Consider the following 21,257-nt stretch of genomic DNA (forward strand, 5'->3'; position numbering starts at 1 on the left):
GGAGGCTAGGACTCATGTTCACACAGGACCTCAAATTTAGACTTGACATCTCTCTCCCATTTAGGCTATGCACTCAGTCATGGGACGTCATTGTAAAGTGTCACTCTCACCACCAGTTGGCACCACCTGTGCCATGTTAATCATATTTGAAATAAATATTGGGATTATATTGTGTCACAAAGTGTCAGCCACTGATAATTTCTTTTTAAAAATATTTAAATTCAATTTGCCAATATATAGTATAAACACCCAGTATTCATCTCATCATGTGCTTCCTTAATGCCTGTCACTCAGTTATCCCATCCCCCGCCCCCCCCCCCCCTCCCCTTATGCAACTCTTTGGTCCTCTGAGTTAAGAATCTCTCTGGTTTGTCTTCCTCTCTAATTTTTCATCACTCAGTTTCCCTCCTTCCCTTATGGTCCCTTGCACTATTTCTTACATTCCACATATGAGTGAGACCATATGATAATTGTCTTTCTCCAACTGACTTATTTCACTCAGCATGATACCTTCCAGTTCCGGCCCTCTCCTCTCCCCGTGATGGCGTGTGCTCGTCCGTTGATACCTGTGTACTCCGAAAAGGGGGAATCATCTGGCAAAAATGTTACTTTGCCTGCTGTGTTTAAAGCTCCCATTCAACCCGATATCGTGAATTTTGTTCACACCAACTTGCGCAAAAACAACAGACAGCCATATGCTGTCAGTGAATTAGCAGGTCATCAAACCAGTGCTGAGTCTTGGGGTACTGGCAGAGCCGTGGCTCGAATTCCCAGAGTTCGAGGTAGTGGGACTCACCATTCTGGCCAGGGTGCTTTTGGAAATATGTGTCGTGGAGGCCGCATGTTTGCACCAACCAAAACCTGGCACCATTGGCACTGTAGAGTGAACACAACACAAAAACGATATGCCATCTGCTCTGCCCTGGCTGCCTCAACCTTACCAGCACTGGTCATGTCTAAAGGTCATTGTATTAAGGAAGTTCCTGAACTTCCTTTGGTGGTTGAAGATAAAGTTGAAGGCTACAAGAAGACCAAGGAGGCAGTTTTGCTTCTTAAGAAACTTAAAGCCTGGAATGATATCAAAAAGGTCTGTGCCTCTCAGCAAATGAGAGCTGGCAAAGGCAAAATGAGAAACCGTTGTTGTATCTAGAGCAGGGGACCCTGCATCATCTACAATGAAGACAATGGTATCATCAAGGCCTTCAGAAACATCCTTGGAATTACTTTACTTAATGTAAGCAAACTGAACATTCTGAAACTTGCTCCTGGTGGGCATGTGGGACGTTTCTGCATTTGGACTGAAAGTGCTTTCCCAAGTTAGACGATCTGTATGGCACTTGGCGTTAGGCTGCCTCCCTCAAGAGTAACACCCTTCCCATGCATAAGATGCTTAATACAGACCTTAGCAGAATCTTGAAAAGCCCAGAGATCCAAAGGGCCCTCCGAGCAGCATGCAAGAAGATTCATCGTAGAGTCCTGAAGAAGAATCCACTGAAGAACCTAAGAATCATGTTGAAGCTAAACCCGTATGCAAAGACCATGCGCCGGAACACCATTCTTCGCCAGGCCAAGAATCACAAACTCTAGATGGATAAGATGGGAGCAGCCTTAGAAGCCAAATCAGATGAGAAGGGGGTTCCAGGCAAGAAGCCCATGGAAGGGAAGAAAGGAAAGAAGGCTGTTGGTGTGAAAAAGCCAAAGAAACCTTTGGTAGGAAAAAAGGCTGCGGCTACCAACAAACCAGCAGCAGACAAGAAACCTGCCAAAAAGAAACCTACCATGGAAGAGAAGAAGCCTGCTGCCTAAAAACTTATATTTGTTTATTCTATAAAAGTCAATCATTTTGGACAGCTAATTTTAAATAAAGACCTGATCAAAAAAAAAAAAAAAAAAAAACCTTCCAGTTCCAACCACATTGAAGTACATGGTAGGTATTCATCCTTTCTGATGGCTGAGTAATACTCCACATCTTCTTTATCCATTCATCTGTCAAAGGATATTTCAGGTCCTTCCACAGTTTGGCTGTTATGGACATTGTTGCTATGAACATTGGGGTACAGGTGTCCCAGTGTTTCACTACATCAGTATCTATGGGGTAAATACCCAGTAGTGCAATTGCTGGGTCGCAGGGTAGCTCTATTTTTAACTTCTTGAGGAACCTCCACACTGTTTTCCAGATTGGCTGCACCTGCTTGCATTCCCACCAACAGTGCAAGAGGGTTCCCCTTTCTCTGCATCCTTACAAACATTTGTTGTTTTCTGTCTTGTTAATTGTAGCTATTCTCACTGGTGTAAAGAACCACTGATAATTTCCACCAAAATCACCTGGGCATTTCATAAAACTGCAGATGTATTAGGCTTTCTGAAAATGAATTTCTTTCACACTTCATTAGAATTATTACTGGGAGGAAGTAAAACATGTTTTTTATTTTATCCAACATATATATGGCACCATTTTGGGTTAGGCACTGTTCTAAGCACTTAACAAATATTAATGTACTGATGTATTAGGTCTTCTCAACAACTCTAGGAACCTAGGTGTCATTATTATCCATCCTTGACTGATTAGGAAACCAAGATGCAGGAAGGTTAAGTAATTCGCCCAAAGTTACATGGCTAGTAAGCATATGACTGATTCAGTTTCTTTGTTTGTTTAAAGAAAACACTTCTGGGCAGCCTGGGTGGCTCAGCGGTTTAATGTAGCCTTCTGCCCAGGGCATGATCCTAGAGACCCAGGATCGAGTCCCACATTGGGCTCCCTGCATGGGGCCTGCTTCTCCCTCTGCCAGTGTCTCTGCCGCTGTCTCTCAGAATAAATAAATAAGATCTTTAAAAAAATAAACACTTTCATTTTGGCTTTTATGTATTTTTAGTATATTTTTCCTGTTTACATCCAAAAATAGAAAATATGAATATAACTATAGCTGGGTAATGAATGTGGTCTGACATATTAGGAAATGTCCTATTGCTTTGAATAAAGAGAAAGAGCAAAAAGTCACAATAATTAAGAGATACTAAATATTTACTATTTCTTTGCTCTTAAAACTGTAAAAAAAATAGGTTAAAAACAAAATAATAGGAGTACCTGGATGCCTCAGTTAAGTGGCTGCCTTTGGCTCAGGTCATGATCCCAGGGTCCTGGGATAGAGCCCCACTTTGGGCTCCCTGCTCAGCAGCTTCTCCCTCTCCTTTTGCAGCTTCTCCCTCTCCTTTTGCAGCTCCCCCTATTTGTGCTCTCTCACTCTCTCTGTCAAACAAATAAAATATTTTTTTAAAAAAGCAAAAGAATAGAAAAAGATATACCATGTTAATATTAATCAAAAGAAAACTAGCTTGTCTATATGATAATCAGACAAAGTAAATTTCAAAGTAAAGAAGGTCATTTTATAATGATAAATACACCCATTCATCAAGAAGATTCAATAACTTTAAATGTTTTCAAACCTAACAACAAAGATTCAAAATACATGAAACAAAAACTGACTGAATTGATGGGAGAAATAGGTTAACCTACAGTTTCAAAGAGGTCAACACATCTCTCTCAATAATTGATAGAACAAGCAGACAGAAAACCAGTGAAGATACAGAAAACTTGAACAATACAATCAACCAGCTTGACCTAATTGACATTAATAGAACTACCCATTCAACAGTAGCAGAATATACATGTTTTTCAAATGTATATGGAATATTTGCTTAGCTAGATTATACTATGAACCATTAAACATGTATCAATAGGTTTAAAAGAATTAAAATCATACATAGCATATTCTCTTTCCACATGGGACTATAGTAGAAATCAACAATAGAAAGATAACTACTGGGATCCCTGGGTGGCGCAGCGGTTTGGCGCCTGCCTTTGGCCCAGGGCGCGATCCTGGAGACCCGGGATTGAATCCCACATCAGGCTCCCGGTGCATGGAGCCTGCTTCTCCCTCTGCCTGTGTCTCTGCCTCTCTCTGCCTCTCTCTCTGTGACTATCATAAAAAAAAAAAAAATTAAAAAAAAAAAAAAAAAAAAAAAGAAAGATAACTACTGGGCAGTCTGGATGGCTCAATGGTTTAGTGCCGCTGTCAGCCCAAGGCTTGATCCTGGAGACCCAGGATCAAGTCCCACATCGGGCTCCCTGCATGGAGCCTGCTACTCCCTCTGCCTGTCTCTGCCTCTCTCTCTCTCTGTGTCTCTCATGAATAAATAAAATCTTTAAGAAAAAAAATGAAAAGCTCTGGAATAGCTTTAAAAAAAAAGATAACTACTGTGAAAATATATAGAATCAAAAGGAAATTAGATAACATGTGAATCAAAGAAGAATCAAAAAGGAAATTAGAAGCATTTTGAGTTGAATAAAAATTAAAACATAACACATTGTAATTAGTGGCAATCTGCCTGAGTGGTATTTTGAAGGAAACTGGCAGTACTAAATTCTTTTTTTTTTTAAAGTTAGTTAGTTATGACACAGAGAGGCAGAGACACAGGCAGAGGGAGAAGCAGGCTCCCTGTGGGTAGCTCCATGTGGGACTGTATCCCCAGACTCCAGGATCACGCCCTGAGCTGAAGGCAAGTGCTAAACCACTGAACCATCCAGGCATTCCTACTAAATTCTTTTATTAGAAAAGAAGAAAAGTCTCAAAGCTGTGACTTTAGCTTGCATTTTACAAATTAAGGGAGAAAGAAGGTAAATTAAACCCAAAGTAGGCAAAAGACACAAACCAATAAATATTATGGTAGAAATCAGTAAAATAGGAAACAAAAAACAACAAAGAACATAAATCAACCTAAAAGCCCATTCTTTGAAACCAATAAAATTGATAAACGTCTAGCCAGACTCATCAGGAAAAGCAAGAGAATATATAGGTGGTATAACTACAGAATTTATAGATATTAAAAGGATAATAAAGAAATTATTAATTACTTTATGCCAAAAAATTAGACCACTTAAACAAAGTGAACAAATTACTTGAAAGATGTAAACTAGGGGCATCTGGGTGGCTCAGTCAGTTAAGCATCTTCTTTCACCTCAGGTCATGATCCCAGGGTCCTGGGATCAAGCCCTGCATGGGCTCCCTGCTCAGCAGAGAGCCGCCTTCTTCTTCTCCCTCTGCCCCTGCTCATGTGCTCTATCTCTTTCTCACTCTGTCTCTCAAATAAATAAATAAATAAAATCTTTTTTTTTTAGAGATTTAAATTGCCACAGATCACTAAAGAAGAAATAGATAAGCTAAAAACCATAAAGGCATTTAAAATATGGAAAAGTGTAATTTAATGCCATCCTGCAAAGTAAATTCTAGGCCCAAATGGTTACACTGGTAAATTCTACCAAACATATAAAGAGGTAATAATACCAATTCTACAAAAATTCTTCCAGAAAATTATAAAGAGGAGATTTTTCCCAATTCATTCTATAAGGCTACCATTATTCTGATACCAAATCTAGATAAAGACACTAGAAGAAAACTATAGCTGATTTCCTTCATGAACATGGATGTCAAAATTCTAAACAAAATATTAATGAATCTAATTAACAACATATAAAAGGATAATATACAATGAACAAGTTGGTTTTGTCCTAGGAATGCAAAGTTGATTTAATATTAAAAGTAAATAAGTCAATGTAATACGATAAAAATAATTTACCATATTAACAAATAAAGGCAGAAAAATCATATGCTTATTTCAATAGACACAGAAAAAGCATCTGATAAAATCTAACTTCTATTTCTGATGAAAAACTGATAGCAAATTGGGAATGGCAGGAATTTAGTCGGGTAAGGGGTATCTTTGAAAAATATAAGCTAACATTATACTCACTGACAAGACTGATTGCTTTCCTCCTATGTTCAGGAATAAGAAAAAAACGGTGTCCACTTACACCACTTCTTTTCAGTATTGTAATGGGAGTTCTGAACCAGCACACTAAGCAAGAAAAAGAAGTAACATCTAGATTAAAAAGGAGGAAGCAAAACTGTTTTCATTTGAAAATAGCAGATTTCTATGCAGAAAATCTGAGGGAATCTATAAAATAGCTCCTAGAAGTAATAAATGAGATTAACTATGTATCGATATATGATTGATGTGCAGAAATCAGTTGTATTTCAATATTCCAGCAAAGAACAATTGAACATTAAAAAATAATGCTATTGGGACGCCTTGGTGACTCAGTGGTTGAGCGTCTGTCTGCCTTCGGCTCAGGGCATGATCCCAGTCCAGGGATGGGGTCTCACATCGGGCTCCCTGTGAGGAACCTGCTTCTCCCTCTGCCTCTCTCTGTCTCATGAATACAATAAAATAAAATCTTTTTAAAAAGTAATGCTATATACAATAGCACTAAAATTATTAAATACTTAAAGAAAAACCTGGCAAAAGATATTCAACACATGATATTCAAAATTATGAAGTATTGCTAAAAGATATTAAAGAAGGCCCAAATAAATAAAGAATTCATGTGTGGGAAGACTTAATATAGTTAAGACATTACTTCTCTTCAAAGTGAACCATAGATTCAATGCAATCCCAATCAAAATCCCCACACAATTTTTTTGTAGAAATTGATGGGCTGATTCCAAAATTCATATGAAAATGTAAGGGACCTAGAAGAGTAAAAACAATTGAAAAAGAATAACAAAACTAGAAAGCTAACATTATCTTAAGATATAATAAAGCTCTAGTAGTCAAGACAATATGATATTGGTGTAAAGATACACAGATCAGCAAAACAGAGAGCCAAGAAATATATACATACATATATGATCACTGATTTTTGACAAAGGTAGTAAGATTATTCACTGGAGGAAGGATAGTCTTTTCAACAAATGCTGCTGGAACAATTAAATATCCATATGGAAAGACATGAAGGCAGGAAGGGGAGGGAGGAAGGAAGAAGGGGAGGGAGGAAGGAAGAAGGGGAGGGAGCAAGAAAGGGAGGAATAGATGGAGGAAAAAGAAAGGAAGAATGGAGGAAGGAAGGAACAGAGAAAGGAAAGAAGGAAGGAAGGAGGGATGCTGAAAGAGAAACACACACAAACTTTGATCCGTTCCTTTTACATTTTACCATATACAAACATTAACTCAAAATGTATCATAGACATAGATAATATAAAATTGTAAAATTTCTACAAGAAACAATAAAAGAAAAATTTTTAATCTTGGATCAGGCAAGAATTTCTCAGATATACCACCAAAACCACAATCTATACAAGAAAAAAAATTGATAAGTTGGATTTTATCAAAATTAAAAACTTCTATTTTTTGCAAACACTGTTAAGACAATGAAAAGTGGCAGCCTAGTTGCTAGCTTGCAAATTTTGCATCTGTAGGTCATTTATCTGATAAAGGATTTATATCCAGAGTACAGAAAAAAAAATCTCAAAACTTAATAATACAAAAACAACCAGCCCAATAACAAATGGACAAAAGATTTGAACAGATATTTCATCAGAAAAGACAGAAGGATGACAAATAAGCCCATGATAATATGCTCATCATCATAGGCTTCAGGGAATTGAAAATTAAAGTGAGATACCACTACACATCCTTTAGAATGACCAACACTTTAAAGACTGATCATACCAAGTGTTGGCCAGAATGTAAAGAAACTGGAATTCTCATACACCACTGGTGGGAATGTAACATTATAAAATTCCTTTGGAAAACAGTCTGGCAACCTCTTAAAAACTTATGCACCTGGGGCAGCCCTGGTGGCTCAGCAGTTTAGCACCATCTTCAGCCCAGAGCCTGATCCTGGAGACCCCAGATCAGATGAGTCCCACGTTGGGCTCCCTGCATGGACCCTGCTTCACTCTCTGCCTGTGTCTCTGCCGCTCTCTCTCTGTGTCTCTCATGAATAAATAAATAAAATCTTAAAAAAAAATTTATGCACCATATGATCCAGTCATTTCAATTCTAGGTATTTGCCCAAGAGGAAATAAAGCACATGTCCATACAAAGATGTACACACAAGGGGATCCCTGGGTGGCGCAGCGGTTTGGCGCCTGCCTTTGGCCCAGGGCGCGATCCTGGAGCCCCGGGATCGAATCCCACGTCGGGCTCCCGGTGCATGGAGCCTGCTTCTCCCTCTGCCTGTGTCTCTGCCTCTCTCTCTTTCTCTCTGTGTGACTATCATAAATAAATAAAAATTAAAAAAAAAAAAAAGATGTACACACGAATGCTCATATCATCTATATTAATCTTCCATTGTTGCATAATAAATTGCCACAAATTTAACAACTTAACACACATTAAAAAAAAAAAACCCGGGGATCCCTGGGTGGCGCAGCGGTTTAGCGCCTGCCTTTGGCCCAGGGCGCGATCCTGGAAGACCCGGGATCGCATCCCACATCGGGCTCCCGGTGCATGGAGCCTGCTTCTCCCTCTGCCTATGTCTCTGCTTCTCTCTCTCTCTGTAACTATCATAAATAAATAAAGATTTAAAAAAAAACCACATTTATTATTTTGTAGTCCAGGTATGGCCTAGCTGGGTACTCAGGATCTCACAAAGCTGAAGTCAAGGCATTGGCCATGCTGCACTCCTTTCTGGGAGTCAGGCCTTTTCCAAACTCACACAGTTACTGAAAGATTCAATTTCTTTTTGTTTTTTTTTTATAAATTCATTTTTTATTGGTGTTCAAAAGATTCAATTTCTTGCAGTTGCCTACAACTGCAAGGTCCCCCCGTCCCGTTTTTTTTTTTTTTTTTTTTTGCTAGTGGTCACGCAGGGGCTGGCGGTCACGCAGGTCACTCTCAGCTCCTAGAGGTTGCAGGCAGTTCCTGGCCATGCAGCCTTTTTTAGAATATGACAGCTTATGTCCTCAAAGCCATCAGAAGAATCTCTGTCTGCTAAGATGGAATCTTAGATAATGTAACATAATGACAGGAGTGACTATCAAATCACCTTTGTCATATTCCATTGGCTAAAAAGAAATCTTAGGTTTTATTCATACTCATGGGGAGGGGATCATACAAGGGATCACATACAGTGATCATACATGATTTACTGTTAGTCATCTGCAGGTGGATCTGCCACACCAGCTTTTATATTTGTAATATCTCAAGTTGGAAATAACTCAAATGCTCATCAAAAGGTGAATGGATAAGCAAATTGTGGTATATTTGTACGGTGGAATACACGGCAATAAAGATAAATGAATCATATATACAAAACACGAATCAATCTCAAAATAATGCTGAGTGAAAGAAACTGGGCAAAACCAAGTATTTACAGTATGATGCCATTTACATAAAAATGTAAAAAATTCACAATAATCTATAATGACAGAGAGCATATCAGTGATTGCCTGGGAATGAGAAGTGAAGGCAGGAAGTGCCACAAAGAGGTATGAGAAAACTTTGAGGAGTGGCAGATTGGTTCACATTCTTAATATTAGTGATAATTACATGAGTGTCAGAACTTACCAAATTGTACCCTTTAAATATTTCAATTTACTGTATGTCAATCATACCTCACTAAGCCTGTTTTTAAAAAGCTAGCATCTTCTTTCAGAATCAACTCTTTCAAGATATTCCTGCTTGTTAATAAAAGCTTCCCTTTTTATTAATTTTGAATTCATCGATGTACAAATTTTTCAAGTTTATTTTTTAACAGCAGATTCTATGACAGTAATACAGGAGCATTTTTTAATTCAGAATTTTAATTATGTACATAAATAGCAACATGAGAACCAGGAGTTCTAATGCTGGACATTATCTCTAGGTGAAAGGATTTCCGATTAGTCCACTGGTAGTATGGCATCACCCAAGATAACAAGAAGCCTGGTATAGTTTTTCCTGAAGAAGAAAGCCAATTTACTACATTCAGTACTGACTTCTCTGCCATTTTTCTGTAGAAAATGCATGGATTTTCCAATGTTTACCTATAACTGATTAAAATGGGCAGAGCATGGAGCATTCTACTTATTTCCAGGTGAATTCTTCACATTTCCTGGCTTTTGAAAGTTCTCCTTCCACATATCTTCTACGACTATGTATTATAGGAACATTTGTGTAAGGTGGAGAAATTGTGGCAACTATTGGTATGTGAGTCCTACATTATGAAATATCTCTAAGATGTAGTCTGATTGGATTATACTTTCAAGGTTTTGTGGAAGAGTCAGATGGGCAAACAGAAAATTTCAATATAATATAACTGCATATACATATACACATAGGAAGAGAGAGGAAGAGAGAGAGAGAGAGAGAGAGAGGCTGAGACTTAGCTCACCCTGGGGTGAGTCTGTGGCACACAGAGAAGGTTTTGTGGAAATCATGAATAGAGTTTTAGGAGGTGAATAGGAGTTTGCCAAGTGAGGAAGGGAAAAGGCATTCCAGACAGAGAAAGTGGCAAAAGCCAAGGTTACATGTGGAGAGGTAAACGGAGTTTGGTAACATTAGACACAATGTGGGAAGTTGTGGTGGATGCGGTTGGAGAGTGTGAGTGAGGGCTGACATGAAGGGCATGATGACCTGGACATTATCTATTAGGCAGAGATTCTCTGAAGAATTTTAGGAAAGTGAATGATGTCATTAAAGAAAAGTATAATCCCATCTGTTGATTAAAAGGGCTTCATAATACAAAGTAATGGTAAGAACAGGAATGAGAAGATGGATTTGAGACATCTAAAAGGTAATATTGCAAGTCTTTTGGTCATAAGACCATAAGACCTTCTGGTGATCAACTGGTCATAAGTGAAGGAGAGAAGTCTATAGCAATCCCCAAGTTTTTATCTTGTGATCATTTCATTAACTGAAAAAGAAACCCAGAGGCAGAAGGTGGAAGCGGAGAAATGAGTTTAAACCAGGCATGTTGGGCGGACCGTGTGCCCTGGGCGGCAGCTGGTCCATGGTCCCAGGGCAGCTGCGGCCCGCTCATAAAAAAATAATAATGAAATAAATAAACCAGGCATGTTGAGTTTCAGATGCATGGGGGACATGGAAGTGAAGATGCTTTTTAAGGCAGGGAGATAAAAGGTCCAAGGATGACAATATGTGTGGGAGGTAAAACTCTGACAGTGGCAACATTTTCCAAGAAAAATATGTCGAGAAAAGCATTGAGCTGAAACCCAAAAGAGCCTTTTACCAAGGGTCAGAGGCGGAAGGGAAATTCCTATTGAGGACCCAGAATGAATGGCCAGAGGTATTAGTAAAGCTAAGTAAACAAACTATCCTGTTCTATTGATGAATGTCTCTATTTCAAAAATTTGTTCCCTACCCCTCCTTCACCCCTCACCCACTTTTACCCCCAGGTCTTCTGGTTGCAGGAAAAGAAAGCAACAAACTTCTTTGTCCTGAAAGAAAAGGATTAAATGGAAAGAATAAAATACAACATATGACAGCTGATCTCAAGGAAATATTTTTGGTTGACTGTCATGGGTTTAATTTCTTGGTGATTGCTATATATATCTGTTGACAATCTACATGTTTGTCCCCCTATAAAACCACGAGGGAAGGGTCAGAGGCCCAGCCTCCATCAGTATGACTATCAGCAAAATGCATCTTTTGACTACATTCTATAATTTCACTGAGTTATGGGATGGGCCATTCACAATGGCACTTTTTATTGGGTATAAAAATAACTCTAATTGTTATCAAGTTGGATGGGATCGTGAAGCTCTTCACTGTATTTTGACATTGACAAAAGGAGGGGAAAATCCGAAATAGCTGCTAGAATTTTGTGGTTGTGGTTGGGAAGGATAATAAAAATCAGGCACTACATCACTTAGGGCCTTATTGTCTGAACTACCACAGGCAGACTTGAAAACATCTAGCTAGCCAGGGTAGCCCAGACACATATAACAACTTCTTTTTTTTTTTCCACAGGAAGCAAAATCCGTTTTCTTAGAAATGAGGGCGAGATCTATTTAACAACTAGATCCAGGGTCAGGCATCTATGTCTCTATATAGACATACATATTCGTATGTACACACATGTGTGGTGTTTGTGGGGAGAGATGTGTGTGTGGGGAGGTGGGCATCAAAACAAGCCTCTTCAAAGGTGAAGCAATAAACATTAAAAAAGAGAGACAGAAGTGATCGATAATATTGACTATAGCTTAGAGGTCCTGTAAGATACGACTGCTATTGAGTTTTCACAATATAGAAGTCTCTGGTGATCCTAGTGAATTTTAAACAAGTAATATAAGCAGAAGATAGATTTTATCATCTGGAACGCAAATGGGAAGTGAACCAAAGAAATAAAGATGGCAAATGAGGGAAGTGGCGGCGGGGGGCGGCGCCATGGCTGAGGGTTCCGCAGGGAGAGGTACCTGAGGCGGGTTTGTCCCCGCGAGGCGGCTCCCCAAGCCGGGCTGAGGGCTGAGGGCCGAGGGCTGAGGGGCTGAGGGCCGAGGGCTGAGGGGCTGAGGGGCTGAGGGCTGAGGGCCGAGGGCCGAGGGGCTGAGGGCTGAGGGCCGAGGGCTGAGGGCCGAGGGCTGAGGGGCTGAGGGCCGAGGGCTGAGGGGCTGAGGGGCTGAGGGCTGAGGGCCGAGGGCCGAGGGGCTGAGGGCTGAGGGCCGAGGGCTGAGGGGCTGAGGGCCGAGGGCTGAGGGCCGAGGGCTGAGGGGCTGAGGGCCGAGAGCTGAGGGGCTGAGGGGCTGAGGGCTGAGGGCCGAGGGCTGAGGGGCTGAGGGCTGAGGGCCGAGGGCTGAGGGGCTGAGGGCCGAGGGCTGAGGGGCTGAGGGCTGAGGGCCTAGGGCTGAGGGCCGAGGGCCGAGGCCGTCCCCGTCCAGGCGAATGTAAGAACCGACGACGGTGCGCCCGAGAGCGCGGCGAACGAGGGCGACACGGGCCCGGTGGCCAGCGTGAACCGCCCTCCACACGCCCCGGCGGCCGCGGCGGCCTGGTTCCTCCCGAGCGCCCTCATCCGGACGGCTCCGGCCCCGCGCGTCGTCGGCCTCTTCTCCCTGCCGCGTTCCCGGAGGAGCCGGAGCCTCAGCCCCTGGAAAGCGACGCCCCCACTGGTTCGTGAGACCTGTTCCTGGGAGTGCGATCAGAGACTCAGGCCGCCGGGCTTGGCTCCAAATTCCCCCCCCCCGCCCCCAAAGCGAGCCTCGGATCCTTGGGCGACGGTGACCCCACTTGACCGCTGTCGCCCCCGCCCCCTCGGGAAGCTCTCATGGTTAAGTCGCCCCTTGTCGCGGCACCGAACACCGATGAGCGTTTTCTCCCTACGGTTTCTCAGACCATGCTTGGGCCCGTCCTTTTTTAAAACCAAAGCGGTTTCTAATAGTTGACCTGCAGTTCGGGGCGTGAGAGTCCTGGCCGCTGAACGTCAGCCGTCTGAAGGTAGGGACCTTGGTCTTTGCGACCGACCTCTTGTGTAGTGGGCCAGGCTTTGTGTCGAGTCAGCGTCTGAACTGTTTGGTCAAAGAACTGTTCTAGAACCACTAACCCAGCGTCTTAAAAACCGTTCTAAAACCACTAACGGAATCTCCTTTCTCCTGCAAAAGGACCCAGTGCTGCCTGAGAAATCCAATCAGGATTAATCCAATCCTGAGAAACTGCATCTGAAAAAAACCCTGCCTATGTATGTCTGCAATATCCGCTTGGACCCCTCGGGTTATTCGGGGATGGAGAGTCTTCAGCACCGTTAACAGTAATGCCGTCAGTTGAGGAGATGGCTTCTTTGCAAAGAAAAAGGCTGCAGGCAAGGATTCTCAGCTCTGAAGAAGAAGAGAAATTGAAAAGAGATCAAGCTTTGGTGTCCGACTGTAAGCAGCAAAAACTGGAAAAAGAGGCTCAGAAGAACTGGGACCTTTTTTACAAAAGAAATAGTACTAACTTCTTCAAAGGTAGACACTGGACCACCCGAGAGTTTGAGGATCTCAGATCACGTAGAGAATTTGAAGATCAAAAATTGACTATACTTGAAGCTGGCTGTTGGGACTGTTTATTCCCATTTTTGGAAGATCAGAATATCTTTGCTTATGCCTGTGATTTTTTTCCAAGAGCAGTTGAATATGTCAAGCAAAATCCTTTATATGACTCAGAAAGACACAAGGTGTTCCAGTGTGATCTAACTAAAGATGACCTTCTGGAACATGTGCCCCCAGAATCTATGGGTGTTGTCATGTTGATATTTGTACTCTCTGCTGTTCACCCTGATAAGATGCACCTTGTCTTACAAAATATTTACCAGGCATTGAAACCAGGCAAAAGTGTCTTGTTTCATGACTCTGGGCTGTATGATCACACCATGCTTAGGTTTAAAGCTGGCAGCAAACTTGGGGAAAACTTTTATGCTAGACAAGATGGAACAAGATCATATTTTTTTACTGATGAATTCCTGGCTCGGCTCTTTACGGACACAGATTACGAAGCAGTGGTGAATGAGGGCAGCCCGGGTGGCTCAGTGGTTTAGCAACACCTTTGGCCCAGGGCCTGATCCTGGACACCCTGGATCGAGTCCCACATCGGGCTCCCTGCATGGAGCCTGCTTCTCCCTCTGCCTGTGTCTCTGCCTGCCTTTCTCTCTCTCTCTCTCTCATGAATAAATAAAATCTTAAAAAAAAAGAAGTGGTGAATGAGTATGTGTTTTGTGAGACGGTGAACAAAAAAGAAGGCCTGTGTGTGCTAAGGGATTTTCCTTCAGAGCAAATTCCGAAAATGTCCTAAGAACCCAACTCCATGACCATGGGCTGGGCCACAAATCGTGACCTTTCATGAGGTTGACATTTGTGCCTCTGCTTGAAGAGGAAAGTTTAAAGCCACTATTTTGTATATTTTTATATCTCAACTTTTAAAATGAGTATATATAATTTTTATATTAAAAAGTAGCAAGTGAAAAAAAACGATGGCAAATGATAGACTATTGCCAGTAAACGTAACTGAGAAAATATGAATAATATAGCGTTTGTTTTTGTTTTTTAAAGATTTTATTTTTCTCTACACCCAATTTGGGGCTTAAACTTACAACCCTGAGGTCAAGAGTCCCATACTCCACCAACTAAGCCAGCCAGATTTCCCTGAATAACATAGTACTGAGGGAAGTAGGAAGTATAGGGTCAAAGGTGGAGACGTATTTTAAAATAGGAGAGACCTGAGTACAGTTGCAGATTGAGGCAATGCAGCAAAAAGAGAGGGAGAAAATAAAGATACGAGAATATGAGGGGATAAGGTCAGAGAGGAAACAATGTGTTTTCTTGGGAGAAAACAGAAGAGAAACACTGGTGGATGGATGACATCTCATCCCTTAAATATGGAGGAAACATGACACTAAACCAGGCAGATGTAATTAACTGTAAAGATCCTTCTTCTCCTTGGTTAATGTCCAGCCTCTGAAGCTCCCTAGTGCTCTCCTCCTATCCTAGCCTCTTTCCGACTCATTTCCTGCCCCTCCTGCAAAAACTTGCATCCCATAGCCTAACAACTGTGGGTGTAATACCAGTGATTGAAATGCCACAATGAATACCCCTAATTTGGTTAACTTATCTTCAAACAATGAAATAGAGCTCAAAAAATTCAAAGAAACATTCACTGATTTATACTTATATTTTTAATTTGTACTTAAAGTGAAAGCATGAGACCAACTTGAAAAAAATGGAATCCAAGTTCCAAAGTTGCTTTAACAAGTTGAGCTGTGGTTGAGGCTGTTTATTTTTTAAATCCTGGAGCATCAGTCTTAATCTTCTAAAATGTTTGTATTAAGAGTGTTGGTCCAGGTGACCAGGTCTTCCACTTCTTCTTCCCATGACTCACTCTCATTACCACCATCTGGTAAAGCTACACTCTTCCACCTCTCCTTTGTTCTACCAGTCTTCATGACACTATCCATTTCAGTTTGTGTATCAGCAAAAATTTCAACTGTAAGAGGAAATATAAAAGAAATTAACAGACATGGCAGGGAACACAATAAAAAAAGATGCATTCCTGCATTTATACTAGTGCCTAAGATTGTGTAGTGAATGCAAGCAACCTTTACAACTCTCTAAATTGCACATTTTGCAAATATTTTGTCATAAATCATTCTTTCTGTTATGGTCTATCTTTTTATGCTTTGTTAGTTCATTCATTTAACGTGTATTTACTGAGTCCCCACTAAGTGCCAGTAAGCATATGAGGGAAACAGTGTCTGTGAGTGCTTCAGCTGCACAAGAGTGGAATCGTTGGGTCTAAGTGAAAACAGGCTTAGATTTTGACAAAGGAGGGGCAGTTGGCTGAATAGAGAAGGGTAAAGAGGGAAGGTATGAGCAGTCTACACTAAGGACACAGCATCTACTAAGGCACAAAGGTAGAAGAGGACTTGACAGATTTGGAAGTAATCGGAATTGACACATCAGCATTTATGCTGTGCCAGCTGCTGTGCTAAGTAGTCTATTTGGATAATATTATTTAACCTAGATATGATCCTTGTGACAGGCAGGTATTGCTATCCTTATTTTACAGATGAGGAAATTGAGACCAAGCGACCTACAGTAACTTGTCCAAGGACATTTAGCTAATAAGAATTCATCACAGGTTCATCAGATCCCAAATCCCTGTGTTAAACTGGAGAGTTTGGTGGGGTTGGCTAGTTAAACTGAGGCAGGATTAAGGAAGCCTCCTATATCATACAAAGAAGATTCATCTTTTTTCTATAGTCTTGTAAACAGGGAAATAAACTAATTATATTTTAAGGGGAGAATATAGATACCATATCCATATTGCTCAATATTTCTACTCAAAATGGGGAACTTGTTTTCTAGGAATGTTTAACCCTAATTGGTGCTATTTGTTTTGCTACCTCAATGACCTTGTTGCATTTTCCTCCCTTCTGCACAATTACCACCAAATTAATTGCCTACTAAGGGATCCAGGACAAATTCTGTTGTCTCATGCATTCATTTCCCTAATTACCTATCAAATAAACCTTATAATATTCATTGCCTTCTAGTCATGCTATGGACAAGGGTGATGAGTGAATTGTTCTCCTGGTCTCTTTGTTTTGTAGATAGATTTATAGAGAGCTATGAGCTTAGACAATTGCCATTATCCTGGGAGAATCTTGAGGTCTCCAATGATTGAATTTTTAGTTTTCTATTTTAATATTAATTTCTAGCTTTAACTTAAATTTAAATGTAAATTCTGTCTTTCCCTTGAGAAAATCTACTTTATTTTCTATGAACACATCATTGATCAACTAATTCCAGCTCTTTCTAACCATGTGTAGGCTGTTCTGAATTTACATGTTTTTGGGTACAAGAGATGCAGAGCCCAATTCACACCAGTTTAAACAACAGGCAAATGTCTTATCTTACAGAAGAGGAAAGTCAGAGGTAGGGCAGGATTGAATGATCCAGTGACTCAACAATATCATGAAGGACCAGTTCTTTCCACTGCTCTGCTTTCCCATCTTTGGTGGTGTTCTCAACCTTAGAGTCACAGCAAGAGAGCTGCAGCTATTCTAGTATCCACATCAGACATGGCAACATCCAGAGAGAAAAAAAGCAATTTTTCTCTTCAGAGTCTCATTTTTAAGAGTAGGAAAACCTTCTCCTGAAGCCTTTAGCATACTTCCTCTCAGGCAGAATTGTGTCACATACTGCTCCTAAGCTAGTTCCTGGCAAGGGAAATCGGATTACCATGATGGGCTGACACCAGTTGTTGGCCAGGAATAAACGTTGAGAGTCAATCACTTTGACCATTTGCCTTCTAGCTCCTGCTCTGTTAAAAAACAAAACCTAACACACACACACACACACACACACACACACACACACACACACAAAACCCTCCTCAGAACAATAAAAAGAAATTCTGGTTTGAGTAGCTGAGCATAATGTAAAACAAATATAAAAATGTTTCCTTATGACACAGAAAAAATATTATTTTGAACTTCCTTCTTTGAAAAAATTTTAAGTATTATAAATCCCTCCAAGAAACGTTGTATATACTGGTTGGAATCAATACAAAGGTGAGAACTCTGTTACTATGTTAACAAAATAACTTATAAAAGCATAAACACTAATTGCCATATAGTTTGTATGCCTTTCTGGGGATGGATCCTGGAAACTCTGCTTATATATATATATATTTTTTTAACCTGAAAATAATTTAATTGGTAAAGATATTAACATTTGTTCTGACTGATGAGCTCTGATTATTGCCAAATGATTTATTTCCATTCACTTCTGTGTCTGGTTCAGGTAGGAAAACCCTATAGCTAATACAAGAATGAGGAGTTTAATATAGAAAATAGAGATTACACAGGTGTGGGTAGATGTGAGGGAGTGAAGGTCTGGAAGGCTATAGTTGGAGGACTGGAAAAGTAGTCACTACCTACTTTAGCCTGATGTGGGAAAACCAGGATTTCCTGGGGTAGTACAAGGAGCTGTACACATCTCGCCACCCAAAATGGGACAAAAATTAAGAATTGATGGAGATATCTGTGAAACCACCATATCTATAAGTAAGAGTTTGTGGAATTGCATGGAATTTCAGTCTAAGGAAACTATCAATTTCTCAGGAATAAAAACCTCTTCTTTCCTCCCACCTCCTCAATGTCTGGTGAATTTTTCTCAGTAGCAAACTATGGTATGCTAAGCCCCTCTACAAAAGAGGAGCACAGAATTCATTCCTTTTTCAACAGTCATGCCTCCCTTTCATATGCTGTATAAATTCACTATTGCTACATGATAAAGAACCACAAAAAAAAAAAAAAAAAAGAACCACAAAATCTCAGTGGCATACAACAATAAGCATTTGTTCAGATCACATGTCTGCAGATCTGCCAGAGATTGGCTTATCTGGGCTGGGAATAGCTGGGAAGGTTGTCTGGGGAAGGTCAGCTCTATGGCTCTAATCTTTCTCTGTGACCACACAGGCATGTTCTTGTGACGGTGGCAGAAGTGAAAAAGAGCAAGCCAAATTGCACAAACCCTTCCCAAACTCGGCATACCACACTCACCAATATTCTACTGATCAAAACAAGTCACATGGCAAAATTCAAAGTCAGGGGTCAAGAGAGTACATTTTGCCTGTGGAAATGGAACAGGATAGTGAATATTTATTTAAAAAAAAAAAGATTTATTGGGACAACTGGGTGGCTCAGTGGTTGACCATCTGCCTTTGGCTCAGGTTGTGATCCCAGGGTCCTGGGATCAAGTCTGCATCAGGCTCCCCATGGGGAGCCTAATTCTCCCTCTGCCTATGTCTCTGCCTCTGTGTCTCTCATGAATAAATAAATAAAACCTTTAAAAATATTTATTTATTTTGGGGAGAGGGTGACAGTGGGGTGAGGAACAGAGGGAGAGAGAGAAACTCAAGGAGATAGGGCTCGATCTCACAACCCTCAGATCATGACCTGAGCTGAAATCAAGAGTCAGATGCTTAACTGACTGAGCCACCCAGGGGCCTCACAGATAGTGAATATTTCTGAACAATAATCTAACTTACCATAACCTCTTACATATAGTTTCTCCTCTTGGCAGTAAGATTAGACACTAAATATAGTTTATTCCCTTTTCAAAGATGACAGGTTCAGCATGGAGATCTAATCAGTTTTTAGACATTCCGTAAAGTGTCTCTCTTCCAGCTCACCTTTCATACTTTGTTCACTCATCAAGGGTTTATTTATCTTCTTCCAGGATCAGAGATGATAAAAGCGTAACAACTCTACTTCATTCTAGTATTCATTCACTCATTCATGAGCACTGAATGGCTACTAGATGAAGTGCTGTGCGGTGGCAGATTGAGAGGTAGGCCTCTTTCCTCAGGAGGTCATTTCCTAAGGAGATTGGCAGTAAAGAGACTTGAACATAGCATGTATGGAGGACAAACTCTAAGGTGGCTCATCATGATCCCCACATTCCAGTGTTCACATCTTTATGTAAACTCCTACATTTTAAGTGTGGATGGCACCTATTATTTATAATCAATAAAATATGGCAGAGGTGATGGAATCTCACTCCTATGATTATGTTACATTACATAAGACTCCATTTTGCCATCAGACTTGCCCTAAAGACTCTCCTTGCTGGCTAGATGAGGTAGGAGGCCATGTTGGAAAAGCCCACATGGCAATAAACTGCAGGCAGCCACTAGGACCTAAAGGAGCTCTTTGGCATACAGCTAGAAAGAAGCTGGGGCCTCAGTCCTAAGGACAGAAGAAAATGAATTCCATTAACATCCTTAGTGAGCTTAGAGGCAACCCTTCCCCATGCAAGCCCCCAGATGACACTGCAGCCCAGCTCACACCTTGATCATAGCTTATGGGATGCCAAGCAGAGGATCCAGCTACACCATACCTGGACTCTGGGCACACAGAAACTGTGACACAATAAATTTGTGTTTTTTAAGCTATTAAGTGTGTGGTGATTTGTTACATAGAAATAGAAAACTTAGAGGTTCCTGGGTGGCCCAGTTGGTTGGGTCCCGGGAGTCCTGGGATCAAGACCTGCATCAGGCTCCCCATTCTGTGGGAGCCATGAGATGGCATGACAAAAGTGCACTAATAGCCCACAGGGAAAGTTTCCTTGAGAAGGCAATACCTGAGCTGAATCTCAAAGGATGGATGGGTACAAGAAAGGAAAGGAAGAAAGGGTGTTTCAAGTGGGAATATGAAAAAACACAGCACACTTGTCAAATTTTTTTGAAATGAGGAAGGAAAATAGTCATGAGCCACTAGGTCAGTATTGTGTTTAGGGTGAGAGTGCGAGAGTGTGAAGAGATGTCACTGAAAAGGCAGACAGAGATTAGAGCATTAAGGACTTTGCCATGTCAAAGAGTATAAATTTTATCCCAAACGAAATGGAGAACAAAAGATTTTAGACTCAGAAAAACACAAGCAGATGGGAACTGTAGAAAGAAGTCTGACAAAGCATGAACAGGAATTATTGTAATCATCAACTGAACCAAAAGCTCTCTCCCTCTGGTGCAGATGTGAGCATGTTGGGAGCACAGGGATGGCAGAGGGCAGAGAGTTCATGGAAGAAGCACAGTACAGCTGGAAAAGGCAAGTTTCTTGGAGAATGGAATAGAGAAGATTGAGGCTGATAGGTCAGATAAGGAAATCTGAGTGGTACATCAAAACAAGAAGGAGGAAGAGAAGAAGAATCTGAGCCAGGGAAACGCAAGTCAGAGATAAGGCAACAGGGCTCTTGAAAAACCACTGAATAAAAGGCGGCTGCCTGTGCCTGGCATGCCTATGCTGTTGTGTTTGCAGGACAGGTATCAGGGAAATGCAATAACTAAGACTTCTAGTACTTTCCTGTTTACAAAGAATGTTTACATATATGGAGTCACTTAGTCACAAGAATCCCATGTTAGGGCAGAATATTAGAAACAAGTATTTA

At 40.9% G+C, this 21,257-nt stretch overlaps 2 protein-coding genes, 1 long non-coding RNA gene and 1 pseudogene across 41 annotated transcripts in view; 2 read left to right on the forward strand and 2 right to left on the reverse strand.

Moving 5' to 3' along the window:
* Nucleotides 1-506: 506 nt before the first annotated feature.
* On the forward strand, nucleotides 507-1,806 carry LOC100686708 (annotated as a pseudogene).
* Nucleotides 1,807-3,182: 1,376 nt separating this feature from the next.
* On the reverse strand, nucleotides 3,183-13,351 carry LOC111095926. Its single transcript, XR_005358889.1, has 3 exons — nucleotides 13,222-13,351; nucleotides 5,809-5,913; nucleotides 3,183-3,247 (listed from the first exon to the last, which is right to left on the reverse strand). It is a non-coding gene; the product is annotated as an uncharacterized LOC111095926 (long non-coding RNA).
* LOC100684019 (tRNA N(3)-methylcytidine methyltransferase METTL6-like) lies at nucleotides 12,845-14,601 on the forward strand. Of its 2 annotated transcripts, none has more exons than XM_038535540.1 (3): nucleotides 12,845-12,947; nucleotides 13,437-14,303; nucleotides 14,498-14,601. In XM_038535540.1, exons 2-3 carry the CDS (start codon nucleotides 13,586-13,588, stop codon nucleotides 14,599-14,601), a joined length of 822 nt encoding a protein of 273 aa, XP_038391468.1. In that variant the 5' UTR covers nucleotides 12,845-12,947; nucleotides 13,437-13,585. The 2 variants fall into 2 exon arrangements, with proteins under 2 accessions (XP_038391468.1, XP_038391467.1); XM_038535539.1 differs by lacking the exon at nucleotides 12,845-12,947 and adding an exon at nucleotides 13,012-13,272.
* Nucleotides 14,602-15,462: 861 nt separating this feature from the next.
* The window catches only part of UBE2U (ubiquitin conjugating enzyme E2 U), a 50,226-nt gene continuing 44,431 nt past the window's right edge, over nucleotides 15,463-21,257 (reverse strand). For 22 of the 38 annotated variants that reach the window (XM_038537276.1, XM_038537251.1, XM_038537255.1 and 19 more), the window contains 2 exons: nucleotides 20,161-20,232; nucleotides 15,463-15,789 (listed from right to left, as the gene is read on the reverse strand). In XM_038537276.1, the coding sequence (XP_038393204.1) occupies nucleotides 15,608-15,789; nucleotides 20,161-20,232 (254 nt within the window). In that variant the 3' untranslated portion in view covers nucleotides 15,463-15,607. Of the gene's footprint in view, nucleotides 15,790-18,871; nucleotides 18,942-19,503; nucleotides 19,691-20,160; nucleotides 20,233-21,257 lie in introns of those variants that run through there. The other 16 variants (XM_038537264.1, XM_038537260.1, XM_038537245.1 and 13 more) reach the window with 10 other exon arrangements.

Source organism: Canis lupus, chromosome 5, assembly GCF_011100685.1.
Source record: "Canis lupus familiaris isolate Mischka breed German Shepherd chromosome 5, alternate assembly UU_Cfam_GSD_1.0, whole genome shotgun sequence".
NCBI lineage: Eukaryota > Metazoa > Chordata > Mammalia > Carnivora > Canidae > Canis > Canis lupus.

Excerpts from the sequence above, each read along its gene's own strand:
- LOC100684019 (XM_038535540.1), top strand. The coding sequence starts at position 13,586 with ATGCCGTCAGTTGAGGAGATGGCTTCTTTGCAAAGAAAAAGGCTGCAG. Across the intron at positions 14,304-14,497 it reads CTTTACGGACACAGATTACG|AAGAAGTGGTGAATGAGTAT; the intron begins AAGCAGTGGTGA and ends ATCTTAAAAAAA.